We start from the raw sequence: 22,085 nt of genomic DNA, 5'->3' as shown, positions 1-22,085 counted from the left end.
GTTTAAGACATGCCCTGTTGCTCAACCACCTAGAGAAACCGCGAAGTGCGAGGAATGGCCATCATGTGGTCATCGGCCCAGCTTTTCTCGAAGACATGAGTTTGTTTACTGCTCATTTTCATCCAGAGCGACTGCAACATCGGTGACGGCCACCTTAAGTCGATCTGTCCCATTATTCACTTTTCAACCGAGGGGCATGTCAAGGTTAATATGATTAGGGTCGGTCCCGTTGATGCCAAAGAATTGGAACCTGAGACATCATTAGCCGTTGCGATATAAACGCAGTACCTCATGAGACTTACCAGTCTTCGACATTTAGTGTTGTTGGCACCGCTTGGCCTGGTCCCGAGGCAGTGCTCCAACTGTCTGGGCTCTGTCCTTCTGGCAAGTTTGGATCCATGTTCGGCTGCCACATATTCGAATGTCCCTGAAAACCTTGGGGCATCATCCCATTCCCTCGTTGTTGATACTGTCCTGCTTGTGGGTTATGCATCCCGCCTTGTCCGTTATTCGGAGGTACTGAGCCCATTGCATTGTGGTCGAGATTGGAATGTGTTTGTGTTGGTGACAGGTTAGGGAAAGCTGGCATGGCAGCACTATCCGGGAATAACTGGTCAGGCTGGAAGTTTTCCCAAAGGGACTGTGATAAGTTTGGAGAATTCCTCGTGACAAGATAGAGGTCAGGAGGTGTTGGTGGTACGGAGAATGATGGGTTGAAAGGTGTTGCTGGCCGAGTTTGCGGGCGCGAGTTCGTTCCTCCCATGAACGTATCTGCTGCACTCTGTCGCGCGTTTGGTGATGTGACTGGTGGCGGTTGCATCGTGCTTCCTGATTCAACTTTAACAGCACTTGGAGTCTGTGGGCGCGACCTCTCATACGATTCTTGAGGCTGAGGAGTAGTGGTGCCGAAGTCGATGGCCATATCGTCGTACTTCCGCTTCGGCGCCTCGGCCTGTCGATTCTGTTGCTGTTCAAGATGCGAGAGACTTTGGCGCAAGTTCCGGTGTCGCTTACCCTCAGCCCTTTGTAGTCGCTCTTCCAATACCTTATTACCCATGATGGACTCGAAGAGAGCATAAACCATCTTGCCAACAAGCCAAACTCGTGATATCTCCTTCATGGCCGACATGCAGCTGCGCAGTCTATCCTGTGTCACTTGCTGGATCGATGGCACTGGAGACTTCATCTGATAGACGTGCATGATGAGGGCAGAGAACAGACTATACACAACAAAGGCTGGACAGTATCGCAACTGGTCATGTGCGGCGAGGTTTTCCACGATCGATGTGATCATAGCCGCCGCCTGAAAAGCGATATTGCGAGAGGGGTAAGGCGAAGGGTCAGGTAATCGTGATGAGCCACCTGGTGGCATATGGGCTCGATGGAGAAGACATAGCGTCGTATAATAATTCGAGTGTAATAACGCGGACCAAAAATGATGACGAGGCATCTCCCAATAGACGATTTTTGGGCAATTTTGTAGCCAATCAGCTAAAGCCATGTCGCTGTGTGTGAGGTCGATAGCATTTCGTTGTCTTCCTTTCGATGCCACGGAATACTGTTGTGATAGGACCAGACCCATGATTTCGCACAATTTGACGTATTCGAGAAAAAACTGCACGTGGATGGGATCAGGAGGATACTCGCTTGCTCGATCAACCTCATCCTCAATAAAGTCGTCTTCAGTCAACATCTCCACATCTGCATCGTCAAGATTGATGTGAACCGGGCGACCCAGAGCAACTGCGACTGAGCGATCGCGAGTGAAGAGGGACCACCATATGCGCTTCCACAGCCTTTTGTCTGCCCGGCTCAGTTGCGACTGTTCTACGGATCGATGCATGCCTGAGCCTTGCGCAACAATCGTCGCCACACGACTCCAATAGAAGACATTTTTAGTGACGTCTTCTGGCCCTTCCCAATACCAGCCCATCAAAAGGAGGGATTGAACAATTGTCACACGGTCGTCTTCATAGTTTGCATCGTACAGGGCCTTGGCACGTTTGTAGAAAGTGAGAGCAGCAGGAGTCGTTGAACCGTTGGCATCCATCAGCTGTGGGTTGTTGCAGGCCCGAGTACCCGCCAGAAGTACGGATTGAAGAAGAAGTAACGATGGTGGGTTCTTAGGGTCTCGATACTGTCGCATGAAGCGGGTGCGATTGATGACGGGTACGATGGGATGTACCCATTTGAAGTAAGCATCGATGAGCTCGTCGCATAGTGATCGTGGAGGCAGTAGAAACGCCCCTCTTTGATGCAGGATGTCGATTTCGACGTTGTCAAGTTCAGTAAGTCGAGCTCGAGAGCCGCGGACGTTCTCAGGCAGTGGATAGTGCACAACATCTGCTGAGCCTTGACGATCATGGACAAGTAGAGTCAGATTGGAGGATTCGCCAAGGTATGCAACCCGCCCAGCTTCGGTAATGGGAGCGCGTGTAAACTTGGGTTTCATTACAAGGTCAAGATAGGTCCCACTGTCGACCTCTTCTTTGCGTGCTTGAGCTTCCGTCCAGTTGGTGGGAGGTGTGCCATTGTTGGAATGATATACCGAAGGAGCTCGCGGGGTGAGTGATGAAGTGCTCGAGGGGGCCACAGGGCGCGGTGAAGGGTCTTCGTTTGCATCGCCGCGATCGCTACATATCAAGAAGCCTCTGGTCAGCGCTGAGGATCGAGTAGAGATTGGGGGCGTATTCTCATACCTATCGGAGTCTTTATTGGTTTGGCTGCCAGAGCCCTGTGTCTTTTTGCGCTTCGGATTCGGGATACGACACTCGATCTGGAAGGCAACGCAATTGGTGCAGGGCACACCAAGGCTTGCGGCGTCGCATCGAACCTGCAGAATATGATGGTTAATATTGCTGTTGGTGGTGAAGTCGAGAACCAATTGGGTCGCTCTGGACTCCTATAGGCGAATGTTTGCATTTACCTTTCTGGCATGACAAGTCTGTGGAAGCGTTGATTAGCATCATGGTCTAAACTGTTTTCCCAAGAAGAAGATCAGCTGTACAGCTGTCGCGGATGTCGTGATAAAGAATCATGATGAAGTGGGCTGGAGCGCGCCAATGCCTCGGCTCATGTTGAGGGGGGCAGGCTCTCATGGGTGTCTAGGTTCGGCAGAAGACTTAAAAGGTGCTTACCTCGCATGCACGCGATGCTCGCTGTCTTTTAAAAGAACGAGTTTAGTACTTGCAACACCATATCAAGTATAGAACGGCGACTCACCTTCGAAAACTCACTCCGCCAGCGGAAGTCGATGTTGAGGTGCTTGGAGCGGGCAGAGCTGGTGCCGACAACTGCGACTCTGGCTGCTGCTGCTGCTGTGGTTGCGCCTGCGGCGTGCCGCTGCCTGACGACATGTCCACGTCCATGGAATCGGAAATGTCGGGGGCGAGGAATTGAAGCGGAAGCGGAAGCGATCGAGAAATGACAAAGTCGGTTTCGAAGAGGGGGACAGGACGGGATGGTCGAGTTGAGAAGGCAGTTAAGGTAGGAAGGTAACGTTAAGGCAAAGCAGAGCAAGGCAAGCCAGGTTCCATGCGATGGACTTGCGCGCGGCCAGGGCAGGCAGACAAAAAGAAGCACTGACACGACACAGACACCACAACAGTACCTCACTGTACTGGACCACTTAGCGGGTTTGGTTTGAGCGAACCACACCAAAACGGCAGGTCTGAAGATCTTTCGATTGGATCTGACGGGACTGGGCTGGGTACAATGAATGAAACCCTCGGGTACAGAGCCCTTGGCTGATACCTCGACTGCAACCTCGAGTCTTGAAAGCGTTTCGATATTGAACAAAGAAAAGTGTATAGTAGTTAGAGCTCTGTAGGGGGTCGGTTTCTATGACACCGCCCAGCAACAGCAAGACTCCTAATTGTAAGCAGGCGGATCGGTCGGTGGAATGTCTCCGCTGTAGTGGTAATAAGGGACTACCTTAGAGGATACGGAGTTCAGTTATTAGGTAGTTACAGTAGTGGTTAGCTTGACAGCTACCAACAATGGAATGGAACCGGCCGAGGTGCGCGTTAGCGGCGGGAGCGGGGATATCCATACGTAAATTAGAGATCTGCCCGGTCTTGAAAGTCGCGATTATGTACGGAGTATGTAGAGATGGGGAAGATGTCTTCCTAAGTAGAAGGGGAGAACGAGAGGTTTAGAAGGATCAATACTGCAGAGAATGACAAAGCAACTACCCAAGTATCGACCAACTAACCAATAATCAAAACGTATTTGTCTCGGAGCATGTAAGAGAGGAAGGAAAGGACAAAATGGAAAGGAGAGGAATAGCGGGAGTGTCGGGGGTGCGCGGACTCCTCCAGATTCTCAACTGCACTGCAGTTCAAGGGTGGCCCTGTAATGTCGGAGATGGTGGACAACACCTCTCCACTATGGGCCCGTCTTCCAGTGCAAAGAACTCGGCGCTCAGTTCAGTTGAAGAGGGTCCACAGCTGTATGGAACTTGTTCCGCAAACCGTGTCAGTTGCTGATTGATGCCGTATCAAGTGCAATCCCCGAGAGAGAGGGCAAAGTAATACCTCGACACGACGATTTATGAATGTCACAGTACAGCACAAGGCCAGGCAAGATTCAGAGACATCTTCACATCAACCAAGCTGATGAATCTTGCTTGATATCGTTCATGTGAAAGCCTTGTCATCTCACATCCTTGATATTTAACTACCTTATTAGATCCAGGAGAACATGGTTGGCAATGGAGATCATCTGAGATTGAATCCTTCTCATTAAAACCCAGCCCCCCATGATCCATCTCTGGAACACTTATCACCTAGAACTGCGGCGTGAGCGCGTGACCTGTCTCTCGGAGCGCGTGCCTGTGTTGAGAATTCAAGGAGGTGCACTCTGTAAACGTTTCACTCCTAAAAAGAATTTGTGCATGAAATGAAGTCCCCACGAATTGATCGACAGTTGGATCATGATGAGACGGGCTGTCTTGTCGACGTCGTCATGGCTGGTTTATGTGGTTCGTGGCATGTGAACGGTTCGAGGACTCATGGCGGCGGCCCAAGTTCCTAATTAAGTTTGGTCTGGGCAGTTGAAGCAAGTTCACTAGTCGAAACAGAACAAGTCGTGTCAAAACCTGGGGAAGCAACCTTTTGTGAGTCTCTTGTTCGAGCTGAACAGTTGGTCAAAACTGAGTTTCCACGCGAAAGTTCAGTACCTGACGTAAAGTTCAAGGTTGGATAAAGATCTATGCATGCTCTATATTCCCACCATTCAAGGCACTACTTTTATATCTATCGTTCCTCGTTCCCAAAGTCCCATTTTGTTTCACTTAAGCTTTTCACATGAAAATGGTAACTTACTGGTACGCCCATTACGGTAAGGCCCCCGCAAAATCCGATCCACACCTCCGGGCTTCCGAATCGGTCCCCAGATTCCTCTCAGCCGGCCCTTGCAACCTCGTTAATTCGTTGTGATCGCGATGGATGCGCAGCTAAACAGAATACATGTTGCCAAGAATCCTTAGACGCAACCCTTTCATAACCCTGTCACCCTGGAATCCGGCCATCTTCCGGTAGGCTTTCCCTTCAGCCCTATACAGCTCGAGGCTGTGCCCCTATTGACTGTCACATGGGTTCAATGCTCGTATTCTATTCAACCCTGATGTCACTTCGCCAAGGGAATATTAGATTTGCTGGTGACTTGAAACTGTCAAGAGATTATTGTACATTGGACTGCCCTTTGCAGGAAGTATTTACTGCCCATGGCTACCCTGCAAGTGTCCTTGACGGAACCTTGCCGTTTGTCTTGGGCTTCATGCCATTCGCGGCAACCGGTTCTTCATGTTCGACTTCAATGCCGGCGATGAATGCTGCACTCACCAGCTCGAGTGCCGCGACAAACACACACAAGAAACTGGCGATGGCAAAATGTGTGATCGTTGAACCAATTTCCAGCCATGAACCCTCATCTTTGACAACCCAGAAAAAGTAGAGTGTCAAAACATCACTGACTGTGAGGACGACCATGAACAGCGCAGATGGTGCAACACCTAATCTCTTATTCAGAACTCCCAAGTTCGCTGAGATCAGGAAAAATGGAATAATGATCTTGAGAATCAGCAATGCACCCTGCGAGAAAGGATCAAACACTGGGATAAGCCTTGATACACTTTCCAAGCTAAACGATGAGATGGAAGCGATATTGCCGGTACTGAAGAAGGCTGACTGTAGTAGAACCATGAAGAACAGTGCTATCCGTGCGTCTGAGAGGGTCAATGGCCGAAATGTGCCCAATTCACGTTTCTGCTGCTCGGCGACAGCTGTCTCGTTCTGGGCTTTGCCCTTTGAGAATGCATGTACCGCGTACTCGAGGCGCACCCAAGCCAATAGAGTAATGCTGAAGGCCACATAGAATAGGCCTTCGTATGAAATTGTCAAGATGATGAACGTCGGGGCACAGGTTAGGAAGATGATTGCAAGGCGATGCATGTAGTGGCTGTTAGGCTGTAGCCGATATACCAAGGGCATGAGAAGCGACACGACTGACAATTGTTAGTTACACGTGTCCATGAATCAAATCCGATTGACTCACCCAAGACGACCCAGCCGACTACTTGGTTTCCCCTTGGAAGACCAAGCTTGGCTTGCAGTGAAGTGGCACTGGAGTGCGTGACGAGCATGGCAAGTACGATAAGGCCAATCTGAAAACTGCGTGAGCGGTGCGATTCTAAGATGCTCTCTAATAAATCAAACTTACTTGAGTACCAAGGAGCGTTCGACTTGTATGGAGACGCTTTGATTTGCTTTTGAAGGTGGTGAAATCTGAGAGAATAAAATCTTCGAGAACCAAATATGCGAGACCGATGACAGTCATCAATCCACCGCCAATCAAGCTTTCTAATCAGTGTCTGCAATAATTCACGGGTTGAGGATAAAGCTTACATCAGGGATACATTTTCGACCTTCATCGCCGGTAGAAGGGTGAAAGTACTCATAGCCAAGCAAGAAATGAACCACAACAGGGTCAGGAATACATGGGACTTCAAGAATGAAACGCCCAGCGTCATTGGCCAGAAAGCACCCAAGACAAACAGCCCAGTCAGGACTTCACGATGAATGTATCCAATGGCCTAGGACTGGTAAGCAAAAGTCCGAGTAAACATCAAGAGGACTTACCAGAGATTGAATGATACCGAAATAGAGGACAACGTTGAAAATCAGCGCTGCAACCGCACCACCAGACTTGACATTGCCAAACAGAGCCTGGAAACCTTTGGCAACGCTGGCTCTTCGAGCATACACCTCTTCCCAAAACAAAACAGGGAAAAATGCATATAGATAGTACGCAGGTGGGGATTTAGAGACGACGAAGGATGAGTAAAGAGCGACAAGTACCGAGGAGAAGAACGCCGATCCAAGCAATGTGCGCTGAGGGGGAATGCTCTCCTGGACCACATATAAGGAAAGGACGGTGGTGGTCGCATAGGTCATCCATCCCAAATAGCCAACAGTGATCAAAGCACGTAGGAATAACCAGTCATAAGTCTGAAGGTAGCGAATTCCCTGAAGCCCAAGTTCCATCAGAGCGTCTGATTCTTCAATGGCCTCCTCGAATTGACCAGCGTCGATCAAAGAGCGAATGTGAGCAATGCGCTGCTCAGGGCCAAGGTTCTCATTACTGAGAGGTCCGTAAGCCTGATAGCGGAGCTCTACGTTCCTCTTGCTCTCCTCCTTTACACGGTATTGCTCAAGAATGACCTGAGCATTGACCAGGGAAGCTTGTGCCTTTTCTTTTATGTTCGCAGATAGAAAGTTCAAAGGAAGTTGGCCCACACCGTTCGCTGGAAACTCAGCGCCGATGAGATACGACATCAACGCCGCGACATCAGCTTGAGCAACATCATGTCTTCGAACATGGTCCAGATTCCAGTCTGAAGAGTACTCATCATGACCAGGGGCAATACTATCGGGATGCAACACGGGAGTGGCAACTCCCGAACCCCATGATATGAGAGGAGTTCTGGTATTGTTAGGATGTCCATCGCCATGACTACCCCAGTCTGTCATGCCGTGGTCAGCTGTGAAGACGAACGCAGTCCGGTCATCGGCATAGAAGCCCTCGATGAGCTCGACCATCTCCTTCACACCTTGATCAACTACTTTTATATTGTGCAGGTACTCCTTGGAATAAGGCCGGTAAGAGTGCCCAGTTGTGTCCAGGCCTAGCAGATGGAGGAAGAAAACCACCTTGTCCTCGCGAAGAGCGGTATTGAGGGTCTCGTTCGTCGCTGCTGCGGCGAAGAAGTCCTTGACATGGTCGAACACCCAGTAATCAAGCTCCGTAGCATCTTTGGAGAAATCCTCAAGCTCAGCTCCATATGCAAAGGCATCGACCCTTCCTGGAACAGCCCCATGTTGGAACATTGGCAGAATATCGGGACTTCCCCAACTCCAGGTATGTCGGCTGCGGTTGAAAACACTATCGAAATTGACCGGGTTCATTTTCCATCCTGTCGCAACAGCAGATACATCCTCGTACAAGCCGGCAATGAGGGCCACGTGGCCGGGTCGGGATTCCGTTGGCACACGAGTATGTGATACGCCAAAGGTTCCATGCTCAAGCACTCGGGAGCGAAGGTAAGGAGCTAGCGGACGAGGGACGAGGTCGTCATCGGACTCGGGGTATGGTTCGGGGTGGGCTTGAAATGCTTTGTCGGCTCGCAAACCGTCGCCTAGAGTGCAGCGACTTAGTCACACTGGCCAAATCATGCGTTCTAGGTCAACTTACCAACAAATAGTACAAGGCGATCCGCAGGGGCCTTTGGAGAATCGGCTGTACGCTCAACATTGAACAATCGCATGCCTGAGACAATCGGGCTGACAAAGTAAATGTCGAAGATGGAAAAGATATAGACCAAATGGAAAGCGACCGCAATGGCCATGAAGCCAATGCGGCTGAAACCAGACATGGCAACGCAATTGATATGCTCCGGCGCGTAGTTGCAAGTGTAGACAGTTCGAATGATCGACGATGGGTTGGTTGGTGTAAGTCAGGGGGTGGAAGACGATGCTATATCAAAATCTAATGGTACCACATAAGTCGAAAGTGCCTTAAATGAGAGGACAAGAAAAATAGAAGCAACAAATATCAAGAGAAACAAGAGGCAGTGAACAAGTCCTCCTTGATCTCGTCAAACAAAGATGTAATGAGAGATAGTCTCCATTGAGCTGAGTTGCAGGTGGAGGTCAAGACAATATATTAAACCGTGGCCAGAATTGGAATGACGCTGACGAGGGACGCGTCTATCCGGCAAATTAGTGCAGGACCCCATCTGCAGGGGAAATACACTAATGGCCCTGCGCTACAACCCCTCCACTGCTGGGTGCTGACTTGGCCCTGGATGGTCCTTCAGCCTCTACACGTGGTTGGCTGCATTAAAGTCTCATTGGATCCAAGCCTCCCGTCCCGTCAATGTAAAATTGAGCCCTGGTATCAAATCAGATCAGCCAAAGGGCGGGAACTTTAAAAGACTAATAGGCTCAAGCGATCATAAGGGAAATGGTCCTGGAAATGTCAGCCATTCCATGATCACTAGCCCATGACCTAGCTCACGCACCTTGACGGATATCGGAAGTTTGCAACCTTGATAAACGAACGGTGTTAAGAAACTGATTACCAACAAGGTTCTCATTGACACCCATGCAGTAACCAGATCCTCTTTCTAGAATCATTACTAATCTATCCTCATTGAGTGCTTGCTTGTACACGCATAACGCTGAAATAAGTCTTGGGTATCACTAACAACAGACACATCCTACCGCAACAACGAAAATTAACATATTCTACTGTCTGGACAGGTCTTCTGCCAAAGATTTGCTGACCCTCAAGTAGAATTTTGGCGCTTGAGACCGCGGGAAGACAATTTCCTCCGTGAGATAGTCTGGAAGCATTTCCATCAGCTCGACATCACGCCCAGCGTCGAGCTGTGGTTGGTATGTGAATTGCACATCCTCGATGTTGTCTGAAGTATCGTCGTTGTCTACTGTGAGTTTGAAATGAAGGGCTGGCTATAGTCAGTATACATATGGAGCGAGACCATCGATCATTAAACTTACTGCCATTGCGCCCAGTCTGTATGCAATCGAAGGTATCTCCTATGTCTTCTTGCTTTACACCACGCATGATCAAACCTGTCATATCTGCGTACAGGTTTTCCTTGGCTTGTGCAATGGCTTGTGCAGCATGAGCAGCCTCCGCCTGTGCTGTGCGATTGGCTGGCCCCGAGGCTTTGATAGCGCTTCCTGGAACTCTGTTATTGGCATTTCCCGACCTCACAGCGGCCAGTTTGGTTGAAAGAGTTTTGATTTCTGCCTCGGCTTCGGATAAAGAGTTGTTCAGGCTCTCAATATTGCCCTCCAGATTCTCAGCCTTGACCTCGCTGGCTTCCAGTTGCTTTCGAAGCTCTTCACCCTCCTTCGCCAGGGCAGTCTGTGCAGCAAGCTCAGCCTTAAGCTCAGATATAAGCTGCGTAGCAGCTGTGGAAGTCAGTACAATGCGCAACGCAGAGGAGTTCATGCAATGAGACATACCCGCTGTTCGCTCTTCAGCTTGTTTCTTAAGTCGATCGAAATTCCGCTCAGCTTCTCGAACACCAACCTCACGTAGATCCCGATGGCGCATCTCGAGAGCCTCGTACTTCTTAGTGAGTTCCCCTAGCCTTCTCCGCAATGCGACGTCACTGGTATCATAGCTGGACCATGACTCTAAGGGCTCAGTCGTTCCCACAACAGAGTCGCGATCTTCATCTTCTTCCGGTACGGCATCAAGTTCCATCACGTCTTCTGCTTGCGTTTCCGGAATCTCCTCAAAGGGTGTGGTTGGTTGTCGCGGGGGTCGACCACGTCGCTTGACAGCACTTTCCGGAGCAAGTATCGAGGTGTCGCCGTTCAGTTTCTTTGGGCGCCCCCGCAACCCCTTTTTCGTCTCAGTCGCAGGAACACTTGCAGGAACTCCAATATCTTCAAATGTGACCGTTTCATCTGGGGCCAGTTGTTTGGTCTTGCGCGCCCCCTTCGTGGCACCACCATTGATTTTGCTCGCAGTAGCGGGTTGCGCTATTGCTTCAGGTAAAGGTGCGAGCTTATCGGCGCCGTTTCGACGCGTCGTTCGAGGTGCTGTTTTAGTGACCTTGCTGGCCGTTCCTGGTGGTCGACCGCGGGGCTTCTTCGTTGTGCTCATGGTCCGCACGGCTGCTTGAAGCTCAGATTGGTCGAACATGTCTAGATCGGGTTCTGAATCTGAAGCCAAGAGTCCAGCAAGGCCTGCTGCAGGCTTTGCGCGCGCGCGTGGTGGCATGGTCACTTGTGTCGACGATCGTGGATGAATGTGTCGCAAAAGCACGCGCAAGAGAAGCAGGTGCAAAAGAAAAATACCAGAGAAATAGGGACAGCTGAAGGATTGAAATTGAAGAATGCGCGACTATAATTGCACGGATATCAATGACAATTATTGCAAGTGATGGGCGGGGATAGTAATGCTGGAGGGGATAAATCCACATCAAAGTTTGGATCTTACTTGAGATCCTCATCGAGGTACCCATCCATGTAAACAAATGGGCTCAGAGACATCCATGAATCTATGGCCCGTGCTTTCAAACTGACACTAGCCGCCACTTACCGCTAACAACGGGATGTCGGGCGGGCATGTGCCAGCGCATTAGGTTCCTGCCGAAACGCGCATATTGACTGATCTTCCATTTTATTCTTCAAACACCCAATTTCAGTCTTCAACCTTTAGACTTGTCAACGCCTTTCCAGGTGACGCCGGCAAAGGCAAATCTTTGTTGAACTGGAAAAACTACCAACAATTCCGACTTGATTATCGTGTGGCAGTCATCGCCCTCTTGCCACCTACTCTCCTTGCTATCTCATGCCATCCGAGTCAGCCCCTTGGCTGCGCTGGGTCCTCGGCATGGGGGAACGACGTAAGCTCGGCGATGTCGCCATGGACATATTGCTCTTTGCGGGCATGGTAAGTGCAATATTTCGAAATCCGCTGTTGGATGCGAGGGCATTGTGCTCACAGCAGTCTGTTAGATGACGGCTGGCCTATATGTGGCTCGAAATTTCCTCAACCCTATCTTGAGCAACATTGCCGACCCCGATAAAGAAAAACATGAACAAGCAAGACGCCAAGCTAAAGCGCACCTTGAGCGGTTAAACCGACACAAGAAAGACGGACTTGATTATGGAGATGATAGCGATTCGAGAACGGGGCCACGACCGGAGGATCTGGTCTTGAATGAATACGAGAACTTGGTTGCACTTGAGATGGTCCCTCCTGAGGACATCTCTGTTGGGTTTGACGGTGAGTGAACTTGCAGGTTGAGGCCTTTATGCCTTTCCCCATGATTCGCTAACAATTGCAGACATCGGCGGTCTGGATACGATTATCGAAGAACTGAAAGAGTCGATCATATACCCTTTGACGATGCCTCACCTTTACTCCCACGCCGCGCCTCTACTCTCTGCTCCCTCTGGTGTTCTTCTATACGGTCCTCCGGGTTGTGGAAAGACAATGCTCGCTAAGGCTGTTGCCCATGAGAGTGGTGCTTCTTTCATCAACTTGCATATCTCGACTTTAACAGAGAAATGGTATGGAGACTCGAACAAGATTGTCCGTGCCGTTTTCTCCTTGGCCCGAAAAATGCAGCCTGCTATTATTTTTATTGACGAAATCGACGCTGTCCTTGGTACTCGTAGAAGTGGCGAGCATGAGGCCAGTGGCATGGTCAAGGCCGAGTAATTCTACAACAATCACCTCTATCTATCTAATTGACACTAACAAAACGTAGGTTCATGACTCTATGGGATGGTTTGACGTCCTCGAATTCCTCAGGGATGCCTGCTCGAATCATGGTTCTTGGTGCGACCAACCGTATCAATGATATTGACGAGGCCATCCTTCGCCGTATGCCAAAGAAATTTCCTGTCACGCTGCCAGGAACAGAGCAGCGACGTCGAATTTTACAACTCATATTGCAAGATACTAAGACAGATCCTGAGTATTTCAACCTCGATTACGTTGCAAGGATTACTGCTGGGCTCTCTGGTAGTGACATCAAGGAGGCCTGCCGAGATGCAGCAATGGTGCCCGTACGAGAATACATGCGGCAGCATCGTGAGAGTGGGCACGCCATGTCATCCGTGGATCCCAGGCAATTCCGTGGCATTAGATCAGATGACTTCCTCGGCCGCGAAGGAGGACAGATCAAACTGCAACCAAAGCGACGGTCGAGCGGTGTTGAGGAGCTGATTGCGGAGGAGCAGGACTAGCATGATAAATTAGCAGACGATCCAGGCCAGCAACGGCCGATAATGTTGAATAGAAACACTCAACCCTGGCCAGCACCTCACCAGTCATTGCCCAATCAGCAGCATCACGATGTCTGCTTCAGGCTTACCATCGACTATACTGTACCACTCGCACTGTCCTTCTTTCCCCCACAAACTGAAATTGTCCGCCAGGGCTGAAGATACGACCACGGTGCTCAAGTCGGGGCCCGGTTCCGTCCTCCGGGGTTCCCGTACAGTGCAGTTCACTAACCAGGGACGCACAGCACGCGATGGGCCATGATAGTGTCTGATCACGTCATTTGGGATACCCCACTATGGGTTTCTGGGGATTTGATAGTAATATACCTTGTCCTGAGCACCGGCAGCCGGCATTCCGCAGGTATCCCAGTATCAATCGCCCTCCGTTAATCGGTCGGATGACCCAGAAGAATAGCGGTGGGCGGGACCCAAACCATCACAGTGGTATGCGAGCAGCACTATAGAGCCTTAGGGGTCACTGAAAGATGGTGCAAGATCCCCTGTAATTGGCGCTGCAGATGCCCTTGTACAGAAACACGGCACTCCCATTGCGTAGTTTATCCAGTGCAGATAATGAGTTTTGAGTTTGCAGTCCATCTTCTCCAGCCCAGACCGCCGACAGCGGGAATGACTCCCCGACTCCCGAGCGACCCTTCTCCTCCAAGCTCTGACTCGGCAAGTCTTCACCTCTCCCCTCTAGAAACTCTTCAATTCCTCTCTCTTCAATCATTCTTCAATTGTATTTGAGTTTCGCTTTTGTCGCATAAACTCTGTTGCGATTTCTCTCTAGCGTCCGCCCCTCCTCCGACCAAGCTAGAACCATTCTCCCCGCCATCCATCACCTCTGTATACAACTTGACTTCGACAACACATACCCTGCGACTAAATTTATCGAGAATGTCCGCCCCTTCGCCCACTGACTCTGGCAAGTCGGCCAACCCTCTCAAGCGAATTGACAATGAGGGACATGATCTCCCTCCATCTCCCGCTCCGTCAAGCCCTCGCAATGGTCGCAAACGCTATGCCCTCGCCACCGAACTTGTATACACAGACAGCAAGGACCAATATGGCGCCTCCAGCGTTCCCATCTATCAGTCTGCCACTTTCAAGCAGACATCAGCCAGCGGTGGCCAGCAAGAATATGACTACACGCGCTCTGGAAACCCCACCAGAACGCACCTCGAACGACACCTTGCAAAGATTATGAACGCTCAGCGAGCGCTGGCTATCAGCTCGGGAATGGGTGCTCTCGATGTTATTACTCGACTACTCCGACCTGGCGATGAGGTTATCACTGGCGATGATCTCTACGGTGGCAGCCACCGTCTGCTTACTTACCTAGCTGCCAACCAAGGCATCATTGTTCACCATGTCGACACAACAACCGTTGATAGCGTGCGGGCACGCCTCTCGGAGAAGACCGCCATGGTTTTGCTAGAGACTCCCACCAATCCTTTGATCAAGGTTGTGGATATTCCATCTATCGCTCGCTTGGCACATGAAGTCAACCCCAAGGCTCTCGTTGTTGTTGATAACACCATGCTTTCTCCCATGCTGTTCAACCCTCTTGATGTGGGTTGCGACATTGTGTACGAGTCTGGAACCAAGTACCTGTCTGGTCACCACGACATTATGGCTGGTGTTATTGCCATGAACGACACTCAGATTGGAGACAAGCTATTCTTTGTCATTAACTCCACGGGCTGTGGTCTATCACCAAATGACTCTTTCCTGCTTATGCGAGGTGTCAAGACTTTGGCTATTCGAATGGAGAAACAGCAAGCCAACGCCCAAGCCATTGCAGAGTTTCTCGAGTCCCGTGGTTTCCGTGTTCGATACCCTGGACTCAAATCCCACCCCCAGTACGATCTGCATTGGTCTATGGCTCGCGGTGCTGGCGCTGTGCTCTCGTTTGAGACTGGTGATCCTGCCGTTTCCGAGCGTATTGTTGAGGCTGCCCGTCTCTGGGCCATCAGCGTCAGTTTTGGCTGTGTCAACAGCTTGATCAGCATGCCCTGCCAGATGAGCCATGCCAGCATCGACGCCAAGACCCGAGCGGAACGACAAATGCCTGAAGATATCATCAGACTGTGCGTTGGTATCGAGGACCCGAATGACCTGATTGAGGATCTTTCTCGCGCTGTAAGTAACGATCATTGCGATATTGGGCAAAGCTAACAGACTGTATAGCTGGTTCAGGCTGGTGCTGTGACCGTGACTTTGGATGGTTTCCATGCTGCTGGCGTAGCCAAGGAGCTTGGAGCAACCCCCCTTGTCATTCAATGAGCTACAAAAGTATCGCGAAGAAGGGCCACGAAATAACAGGTCAATCCAATTGAGCCTCAAGGAACATTTTGATTTTTGCAAGCGAATTCGATAGTCTATTGATTACCAGTTCTCTACCACCGGACTTGTCATGGTTCTCGACCATTGACGGAGTGGTGGCAAGGGGAAGTTCACCGCCGTATACCGCCTCACCGGCATTTCTATCAATAAAAAGTAAAGGAAAAGAAAAGGCCTGTATTATCATCTCGAGCTGGCGTTGGCAGGGATGAACCACGGAGTTAGATTTATTTGTTTTGGGAACCTGCAATAGGTTTGAGACAGATCCAGAAATACGAAAGATTCAAGATCGAACATACCCGTCTGCTGTATCAGAATCTCGTTGATGCTCAAGCATTCTCGACTTGTCTCGTTGATCCAGGACGCAAACATGTGGCCACCTCCTCTGTCTCTCTTCCCAGGCTTCGGATGATTGTCCTGGGTCGATATGACTAGGCCATCTCTTTTAAGCATGCTGGTAATCATGGTCAGTGCAAGCCTTGGAACGTGAAGAAGAAAAGGATCCGACCTTGTCGCTTCTCTCCCGCTTATCTCGACTTCATGTGGTATCGCGTTCCCCCTTTTGCTGTTGCTGGTGGTGAGTTTTGGTTTTGGTCAAGGGTATTGCTAGTTCAGAGGTCAGGCACACTGTTGTCCTCTCCACGTTTACCCCCCAGTTTCTCGAGCATACACTCAGGCGTCTCTTGTACTTCGGCAAGCGATATCCTTATGGGCTATGGTCCTGCTGAGCTTCGACCTCAGCTACTTACAGCACGTCCTTACCACCAGCCTCTCAGTTCATCATCGTCATCATGATAGTCTCGGCATTAATATCTCATCAAGCCGCCCGCATCTGGTTGGCGAAGCTACGCGAGACCTCCGACCTGAAGATCGCGCTCATGCTGCTTGGGGTATGACAGCGCATCCTCAGGAGAAGGATATTCCATCACATCTCATATTCTACACGCATCACGCACCTCGTCACGGGCCTGGTCACGTTGGTGTAACGAAATGTGCTCTGGGGAAAACAGAACCAAAGCCGTATAGATATAGGGGTGGCACAGGCGACGGCGGTCGCACGGAGTACTTGATGGTCAGAGTCGGGAGTTGATAGCCTTGGTGTGATTTCTGAGAGTGAATGAGAAAAGAGTGAAGAGTGAAGAGATATCAAAACACTTTCAACGACACCAACTGAGAATGAAATGGCTGTTGTTAACTGGCAATGTAACACCAAACATCATATTCCAGCAGGACAATATACATACCTAAAACAAAGGTTCAGAACTCCCCGTCTCATACCCTTAATCTCGCGATAGCCTCATCATAGCACTGTGAGGTACGCCACATAATATAGTATTGCCCTGAGACTATCCCCTGACGCCTCTTCTGGTGAAGCACAACACAAACATCGCCTCGATAGCCATACAGGTCAAGCTGCCAGGTATTCTTTATCTGTGATCTAGACTCACCCACGTGCCAGGGCACGCTTGATCTTGCTCGTCGAACTCTCCTGCCCCCTTGTCCAGTGTTACACGACTGTGAAGGTGGATGTAATCAGATGAAGTAATGGCTCATTTGATATATAATCTCCTTAGCTCACTCCTGATTCGAGGTAAGTCCTGTCTTCCTGTTTTCCTGTCTACTATGTCTCATTGCATCTGTCACTTGTAGGTTGGTCCCCGAGACCTGCATTGAGATGTCTGAGGTTCGTTCCTACGTGGCTCACCGGTGAAGGAATACGTGGATTTTAACCATCAGCTCAGTAGGCACCATGCGGAGTGTTACGCTCCGAAACATGCTCACGACTCATATTAGACCCTGAGTACAATTGTTCTTTATTCATATAAGAAACAACAAACTTAAACACAGTCTGCCAAGCTAAATATATACAAGCGCTCCCTCAAAACTCCGCCAAATGCATATCACAGCTCAAGAAAAGTCAAAACGGTCGGGAAGGACAACAGGCGCCACCAAAGTCCACGTATACATGCCGTAGCAAACCCAAGCACTGACAATCTTGACCCAGCTCGCAGCGTAGGTGCGGCCAACGGTCGCAAAGTCACCATCCTTGGTAGATTCGTCAAAGTTCATGGTGAGGAGAGTAGCCACCCAAGCAGTGGCCAAGAAGAAGATGATGTGAAACACTGAGTAACTGTACTGGGTCCTGTTTCGCTCGTCGTCTCCTGCAGGGGCGTCCCCAGCTTCACTTTCGTCATCGGACAGCAGGGCGTCAGCTGGGAGGCTACCTTCTTCGACAGCTCGGCGCAAAGCCTCGGCTCGCATTTCCCGCCGAGCACTGGGCTGTTGGGTCACAAGTCCGTGCTCATCGTCGTCGGGCAACTGGATTCCATTCGAGTTGCCAAGTCCGAGACTTTGGGTTGCGGCTCGTGTGGTAGTGTAAGCAATTGTGAGCAAAGTAACAATTGCACCAATAACAATAGAGGTTGCTCGTGTCCCCTGTCCCTGAATAAGAGGGTTGCACTCGTTGTTGGGCTCCATTGACACAGCTGACATAGTCAAGTATGTGCAGTAGACGGCAACCATAGCAGCTTGAGCAAGTCCCGCCTTAGGATTGAACTCTTGAACAGTAGGGTTGACCGAAATGACCGAGATTCCGAGCCATAGAATCAGGTTGATGGTGATCACAGCCTGGTTCATAGAGCATGAGCCGCGAGCAAAGAATATGTACTGCACAATAGTCATGGCAAGTGAACCGATATACATGCCCAGAGTAGACCCAATCAGAACGAATCGCCAAACTCTTGAGTCGGTATCCTCGATCTGAGCCAAGCAATACTCGGCCCAGTTGTGAGCTAGGTCAACAAGCAAGATGAGTCCGAGTAAAAGGAACAGCATGGCTGCGGCAAAAGCAATGTAGTTGCCCCAAAACAAGAAGAAGTTGTCAGGAATCAAAAAGGAGAGGACAACAAAGGCGAGCCATGCAATAACCTTGGGGCCCCAGTAGCCGTTCTGAATAGCAGCACGGGGGTTTTTCGAAGTCGCGACACCAAAGAGTAAACCAGCAAGGATGAGATGGAAGAGACCAAGCGCAAAATTAATTCGGTGAACCGCGAACCAGCCATGGCATTCACCAGTCGGACAATTAATCGTAACGTAGTCGAGGGTAAGTTTCTGAAGTTTCTTGATAGCCCAAGGCGTGAGCATTATCCATGCGATGATCGAGTTAACGAGAAGGAGGAGCGCGTATGCGATACGGGTTGCGATACTATTGCCGCATTTGCCGCAGGCGCTGCAGACCATGGAGCAGGTCGCAGCGCCGCAACAACTGGCAGCAAAGGAAGCAATCTGATGAGATTATTAGCGATCGCAGGAGAAGAGAATTGGAAAGGATGGGTAACATACGGTACCAATGCTGGGTACAGCCAGAAGCGGCAAAGACAAGAGAGCACCCATTGCGACGGCGCGCGATGAGGTTGTTGGCGTCTAGTTGAAGTCGAGGTTGGTGGATTCTTGGTATATAAGGTTTCGTGAGAGATCAGGCAAAGCAAAGAGACCAGAATCGGTGTCGTGAATCACCCTTTGGAATGGTGCCTAATCTGTCTAGAGCCTGTTGACGATGTTGGAGATGGCAGGATGCATGAGGCTACAATCAAGAGTGTCCACGTGAGATTACGTCGTCAGGGAAAGCCGAAGAACGGAGTGGGTACTCCGAATATGTGGCTTGACATCTATAATGTGGCTGTGCTCTCCCCGGCATTCGGCCCCAGTATCATGCATAATTACTCACAAGGGCTAGTCTCGGGATCTTCTCCGCGTTCAGTTGTACATTGTTCGTCCCTGACTCCCTGTTATCATTGATCAGTCAATCAACCTCCCTCCACTCCCGTCTCGACTACCTACCTACGTGAGCGAGCCACGAGATGCTCCATAGTATTCGTCTCCCCTAACTAATTGATTTGTTCCTGACCTTATCAATATCCGAAATATTCCTTTATTCCTTATCCTACCTTACCTTAGCCACGTGTGCTACGTTGGGTACTCTTCTTACATCAGGAGTTTCCTATCTCTCTCTTTCCGTCCTCCCCCATTATCATCCAGCAATTGGGTCACCATCATCCTCACTGGTCAAATGTTAACTTTATCTTCATAGAAGCGCGTCCCCTCATCTTCAAACTACCTTAGATCATACTCAGTCACTCGACTATCATTTAATTAGCCTTATTTATTTTGTTTTTGTCGTCAAGATGCATCAAGACCAGCAACAAAGCCTTTTTCAGGCCCGTATTATCGCCAGCATTGCAGCTACTATCTTATCCCTGGCTTGTGGTACCAATGTCGGTCTTTTTTCAACAGCTCTATCATTGTTGAGTGAGGTGTCTAACAGCAACTTATAGTATGTCTACTCAGCTTGGGCTCCGCAATTCGCAGAACGACTCAAGCTGTCGTCTACAGAGAGTAACCTGATCGGCCTGGCTGGCAACCTGGGAATGTACACCTTGGGAATGCCCATCGGCATATTCGTTGACCATCGTGGTCCTCGACCTGCTGTTCTTGGTGGGGCTATATTTATGCTCTTTGGCTACTTTCCACTACATCAAGCCTACCATCGTGGATCAGGATCAGTCATGTTGATGTGTCTCTTCTCTTATATGACCGGCTTAGGTGGTTGTATGGCATTCGCTGCTGCTGTCAAGACGTCTGCTCTCAACTGGCCCAACCATCGGGGAACCGCCACAGCCTTTCCTCTGGCCGCCTTTGGTCTAAGCGCCTTCTTTTTCTCCTTCATTGGCGCAGTCTTCTTCCCTGGAGACCCCAGTGCTTTCCTTGAGCTTCTCGCTTGGGGCACATTTGGCCTTACTTTTGGCAGCTTCTTCTTCCTCAAGGTCCATCACGAACAAGCTGAGTACGAGGCTGTACCTGCTTCGGACGAAACCCCAAGTATTCCTTCTACCGACCCCCAGCAACTCCGAGCAGGCTCTTCCGACGAACCAAAGCCCTACCGCTCGTCTCGAGCGGAGGACGAACCCGGTATGTTGACTAATTCCAGTAGTAATAGCACCTACACCAGCACCAGCACCAACACCAACACAATTACGAGCTCCCACGCACCCGCTGTAGCATCCTCATCAACCGCCCCCGCCGACGCCCCAGATCGGACGGGCTCTCATGGAATATCATTTGCGCCTGAATTTGGCCTTGTGGTCGCCCCCGAGAATCCCGAAGACCTCGAGGTTGGCGAGACGTCCCCCCTGATATCTCGACCTGGACAGCCCCCTCTTGAAAACAGTGATATTAATAGCGGTGGACCTCATCATGTAGACATCCGGGGTCTTGCTCTCGTGCGCAGTGTCAGTTTTTGGCACCTTTTTGTCATCATGGCTATTTTGGCTGGTGTTGGTCTCATGACCATCAAGTATGATTAGCTCCCATCGCTTTTCGGAGTGCTCAGCTGACCATGTCTCAAGCAACATCGGCAACGACGCCAAGGCTCTTTGGAAACAATATGACAAAAATGTCACTGACGAATTTCTCGTTCATCGGCAACAAATGCATGTATCGACTCTTTCTATTTGCAGTTTCTTGGGTAGACTATTGAGTGGTGAGTCGCATTAGTAAACCCAGGCTTGTTTCCCCAGTTCTAACCATAGTCTTTAGGCGTGGGTTCGGACTTTTTGGTGAACAAGCTTCACGCCAGCAGGCTCTGGTGTCTTGTCGTCGCTTGCGCAGTCTTCATCTTCGCTCAAGTGTGTGCATTGAATATTGAGAACCCACAACTCCTCGGGCTGGTTTCGGGTCCATCAGGACTCGCCTATGGCTTCCTATTCGGCGTATCTCCTTCTCTTGTCGCCGAAATGTTTGGCGTTCGGGGATTAAGCCAAAACTGGGGCTTTTTGACCATGGCTCCCGTCATTTCGTCCAACATTTTTAATATCTTTTATGGCAAAATCTATGACCAGCATAGTGTTGTTGGACCAGACGGTGAGCGTTTCTGCTCAGTTGGACTCGAATGCTATCGCTCAGCTTACTGGGTTACCCTCATCTCCTGCTGCGCGGGAACGGGTATCACTCTTTGGGCGATCCGTCACCGACATAATAAATATCTCAGAGCAATGGATAAGGGCGACGAAGAGGATTAGGAGTGCTCAATTGTGGTACATGCTGAAGTTCGTGTCTTTTGCCTCATCCTGGCGGCATTCCACTAGATGGTACCTGGAGCTTCAACGGCGTTTAGGAAGGAATTCTCCCGAACGTAGGATTACAATCGGGACATCAGACGAGAAGATAGACTGGCGTTTCACTTTCACAATTAGGCAATAACATGAAGATCATCATGGACAAAGTCTCATTGGAGATTTAGATGCAAATCAAAGTTTACTGTTTGATGATTGATGATGCCTCGTTCACATATCCAAGGTCTTATTTCACAATCATCAAAACGAGGCTCGACATTAGAATTAATCCACC

The 22,085-nt window shown here is 50.0% G+C and overlaps 7 protein-coding genes across 7 annotated transcripts; 3 read left to right on the top strand and 4 right to left on the bottom strand.

Annotated features, from left to right (window-relative positions):
* Positions 1–94: 94 nt before the first annotated feature.
* Positions 95–3,413, bottom strand: FOBCDRAFT_287956 (fungal-specific transcription factor domain-containing protein). Its single transcript, XM_059611714.1, has 6 exons — positions 3,223–3,413; positions 3,138–3,162; positions 2,927–2,944; positions 2,700–2,833; positions 303–2,633; positions 95–250 (listed from the first exon to the last, which is right to left on the bottom strand). The coding sequence occupies exons 1-6, from the start codon at positions 3,366–3,368 to the stop codon at positions 184–186; spliced, it is 2,721 nt and encodes a 906-aa protein (XP_059464089.1). The 5' UTR covers positions 3,369–3,413; the 3' UTR covers positions 95–183.
* A 2,123-nt stretch (positions 3,414–5,536) lies between these two features.
* On the bottom strand, positions 5,537–9,228 carry FOBCDRAFT_14314 (Phosphatidylinositolglycan class N-domain-containing protein). Its single transcript, XM_031172984.3, has 6 exons — positions 8,752–9,228; positions 7,140–8,695; positions 6,906–7,093; positions 6,721–6,856; positions 6,556–6,664; positions 5,537–6,505 (listed from the first exon to the last, which is right to left on the bottom strand). The coding sequence occupies exons 1-6, from the start codon at positions 8,930–8,932 to the stop codon at positions 5,730–5,732; spliced, it is 2,946 nt and encodes a 981-aa protein (XP_031049769.2). The 5' UTR covers positions 8,933–9,228; the 3' UTR covers positions 5,537–5,729.
* A 490-nt stretch (positions 9,229–9,718) lies between these two features.
* On the bottom strand, positions 9,719–11,499 carry FOBCDRAFT_14310 (chromosome segregation protein Csm1/Pcs1-domain-containing protein). The gene is made up of 3 exons (XM_031172982.3): positions 10,554–11,499; positions 10,080–10,499; positions 9,719–10,027 (listed from the first exon to the last, which is right to left on the bottom strand). The coding sequence occupies exons 1-3, from the start codon at positions 11,317–11,319 to the stop codon at positions 9,807–9,809; spliced, it is 1,407 nt and encodes a 468-aa protein (XP_031049767.2). The 5' UTR covers positions 11,320–11,499; the 3' UTR covers positions 9,719–9,806.
* A 210-nt stretch (positions 11,500–11,709) lies between these two features.
* On the top strand, positions 11,710–13,433 carry FOBCDRAFT_214365 (P-loop containing nucleoside triphosphate hydrolase protein). The gene is made up of 4 exons (XM_031172980.3): positions 11,710–11,994; positions 12,060–12,330; positions 12,392–12,764; positions 12,818–13,433. The coding sequence occupies exons 1-4, from the start codon at positions 11,893–11,895 to the stop codon at positions 13,296–13,298; spliced, it is 1,227 nt and encodes a 408-aa protein (XP_031049765.2). The 5' UTR covers positions 11,710–11,892; the 3' UTR covers positions 13,299–13,433.
* Positions 13,434–13,892: 459 nt separating this feature from the next.
* On the top strand, positions 13,893–15,992 carry FOBCDRAFT_214362 (Cys/Met metabolism PLP-dependent enzyme-domain-containing protein). The gene is made up of 2 exons (XM_031172979.3): positions 13,893–15,479; positions 15,528–15,992. The coding sequence occupies exons 1-2, from the start codon at positions 14,235–14,237 to the stop codon at positions 15,621–15,623; spliced, it is 1,341 nt and encodes a 446-aa protein (XP_031049764.1). The 5' UTR covers positions 13,893–14,234; the 3' UTR covers positions 15,624–15,992.
* A 1,485-nt stretch (positions 15,993–17,477) lies between these two features.
* On the bottom strand, positions 17,478–19,274 carry FOBCDRAFT_176026 (serine incorporator/TMS membrane protein). Its single transcript, XM_031172978.3, has 2 exons — positions 19,023–19,274; positions 17,478–18,965 (listed from the first exon to the last, which is right to left on the bottom strand). Exons 1-2 carry the CDS (start codon positions 19,071–19,073, stop codon positions 17,589–17,591), a joined length of 1,428 nt encoding a protein of 475 aa, XP_031049763.1. The 5' UTR covers positions 19,074–19,274; the 3' UTR covers positions 17,478–17,588.
* A 181-nt stretch (positions 19,275–19,455) lies between these two features.
* FOBCDRAFT_247767 (major facilitator superfamily domain-containing protein) lies at positions 19,456–21,975 on the top strand. The gene is made up of 4 exons (XM_031172975.3): positions 19,456–19,954; positions 20,015–21,033; positions 21,086–21,219; positions 21,276–21,975. Exons 1-4 carry the CDS (start codon positions 19,865–19,867, stop codon positions 21,755–21,757), a joined length of 1,725 nt encoding a protein of 574 aa, XP_031049760.2. The 5' UTR covers positions 19,456–19,864; the 3' UTR covers positions 21,758–21,975.
* The last annotated feature ends 110 nt before the right edge of the window (positions 21,976–22,085 follow it).

This window comes from Fusarium oxysporum, chromosome II (assembly GCF_013085055.1).
Source record: "Fusarium oxysporum Fo47 chromosome II, complete sequence".
NCBI classification, from domain to species: Eukaryota; Fungi; Ascomycota; class Sordariomycetes; order Hypocreales; family Nectriaceae; genus Fusarium; species Fusarium oxysporum.
The sequence above is the reverse complement of the archived record's forward strand: the minus strand, read 5'-3'. Positions and strand labels throughout refer to the sequence as shown.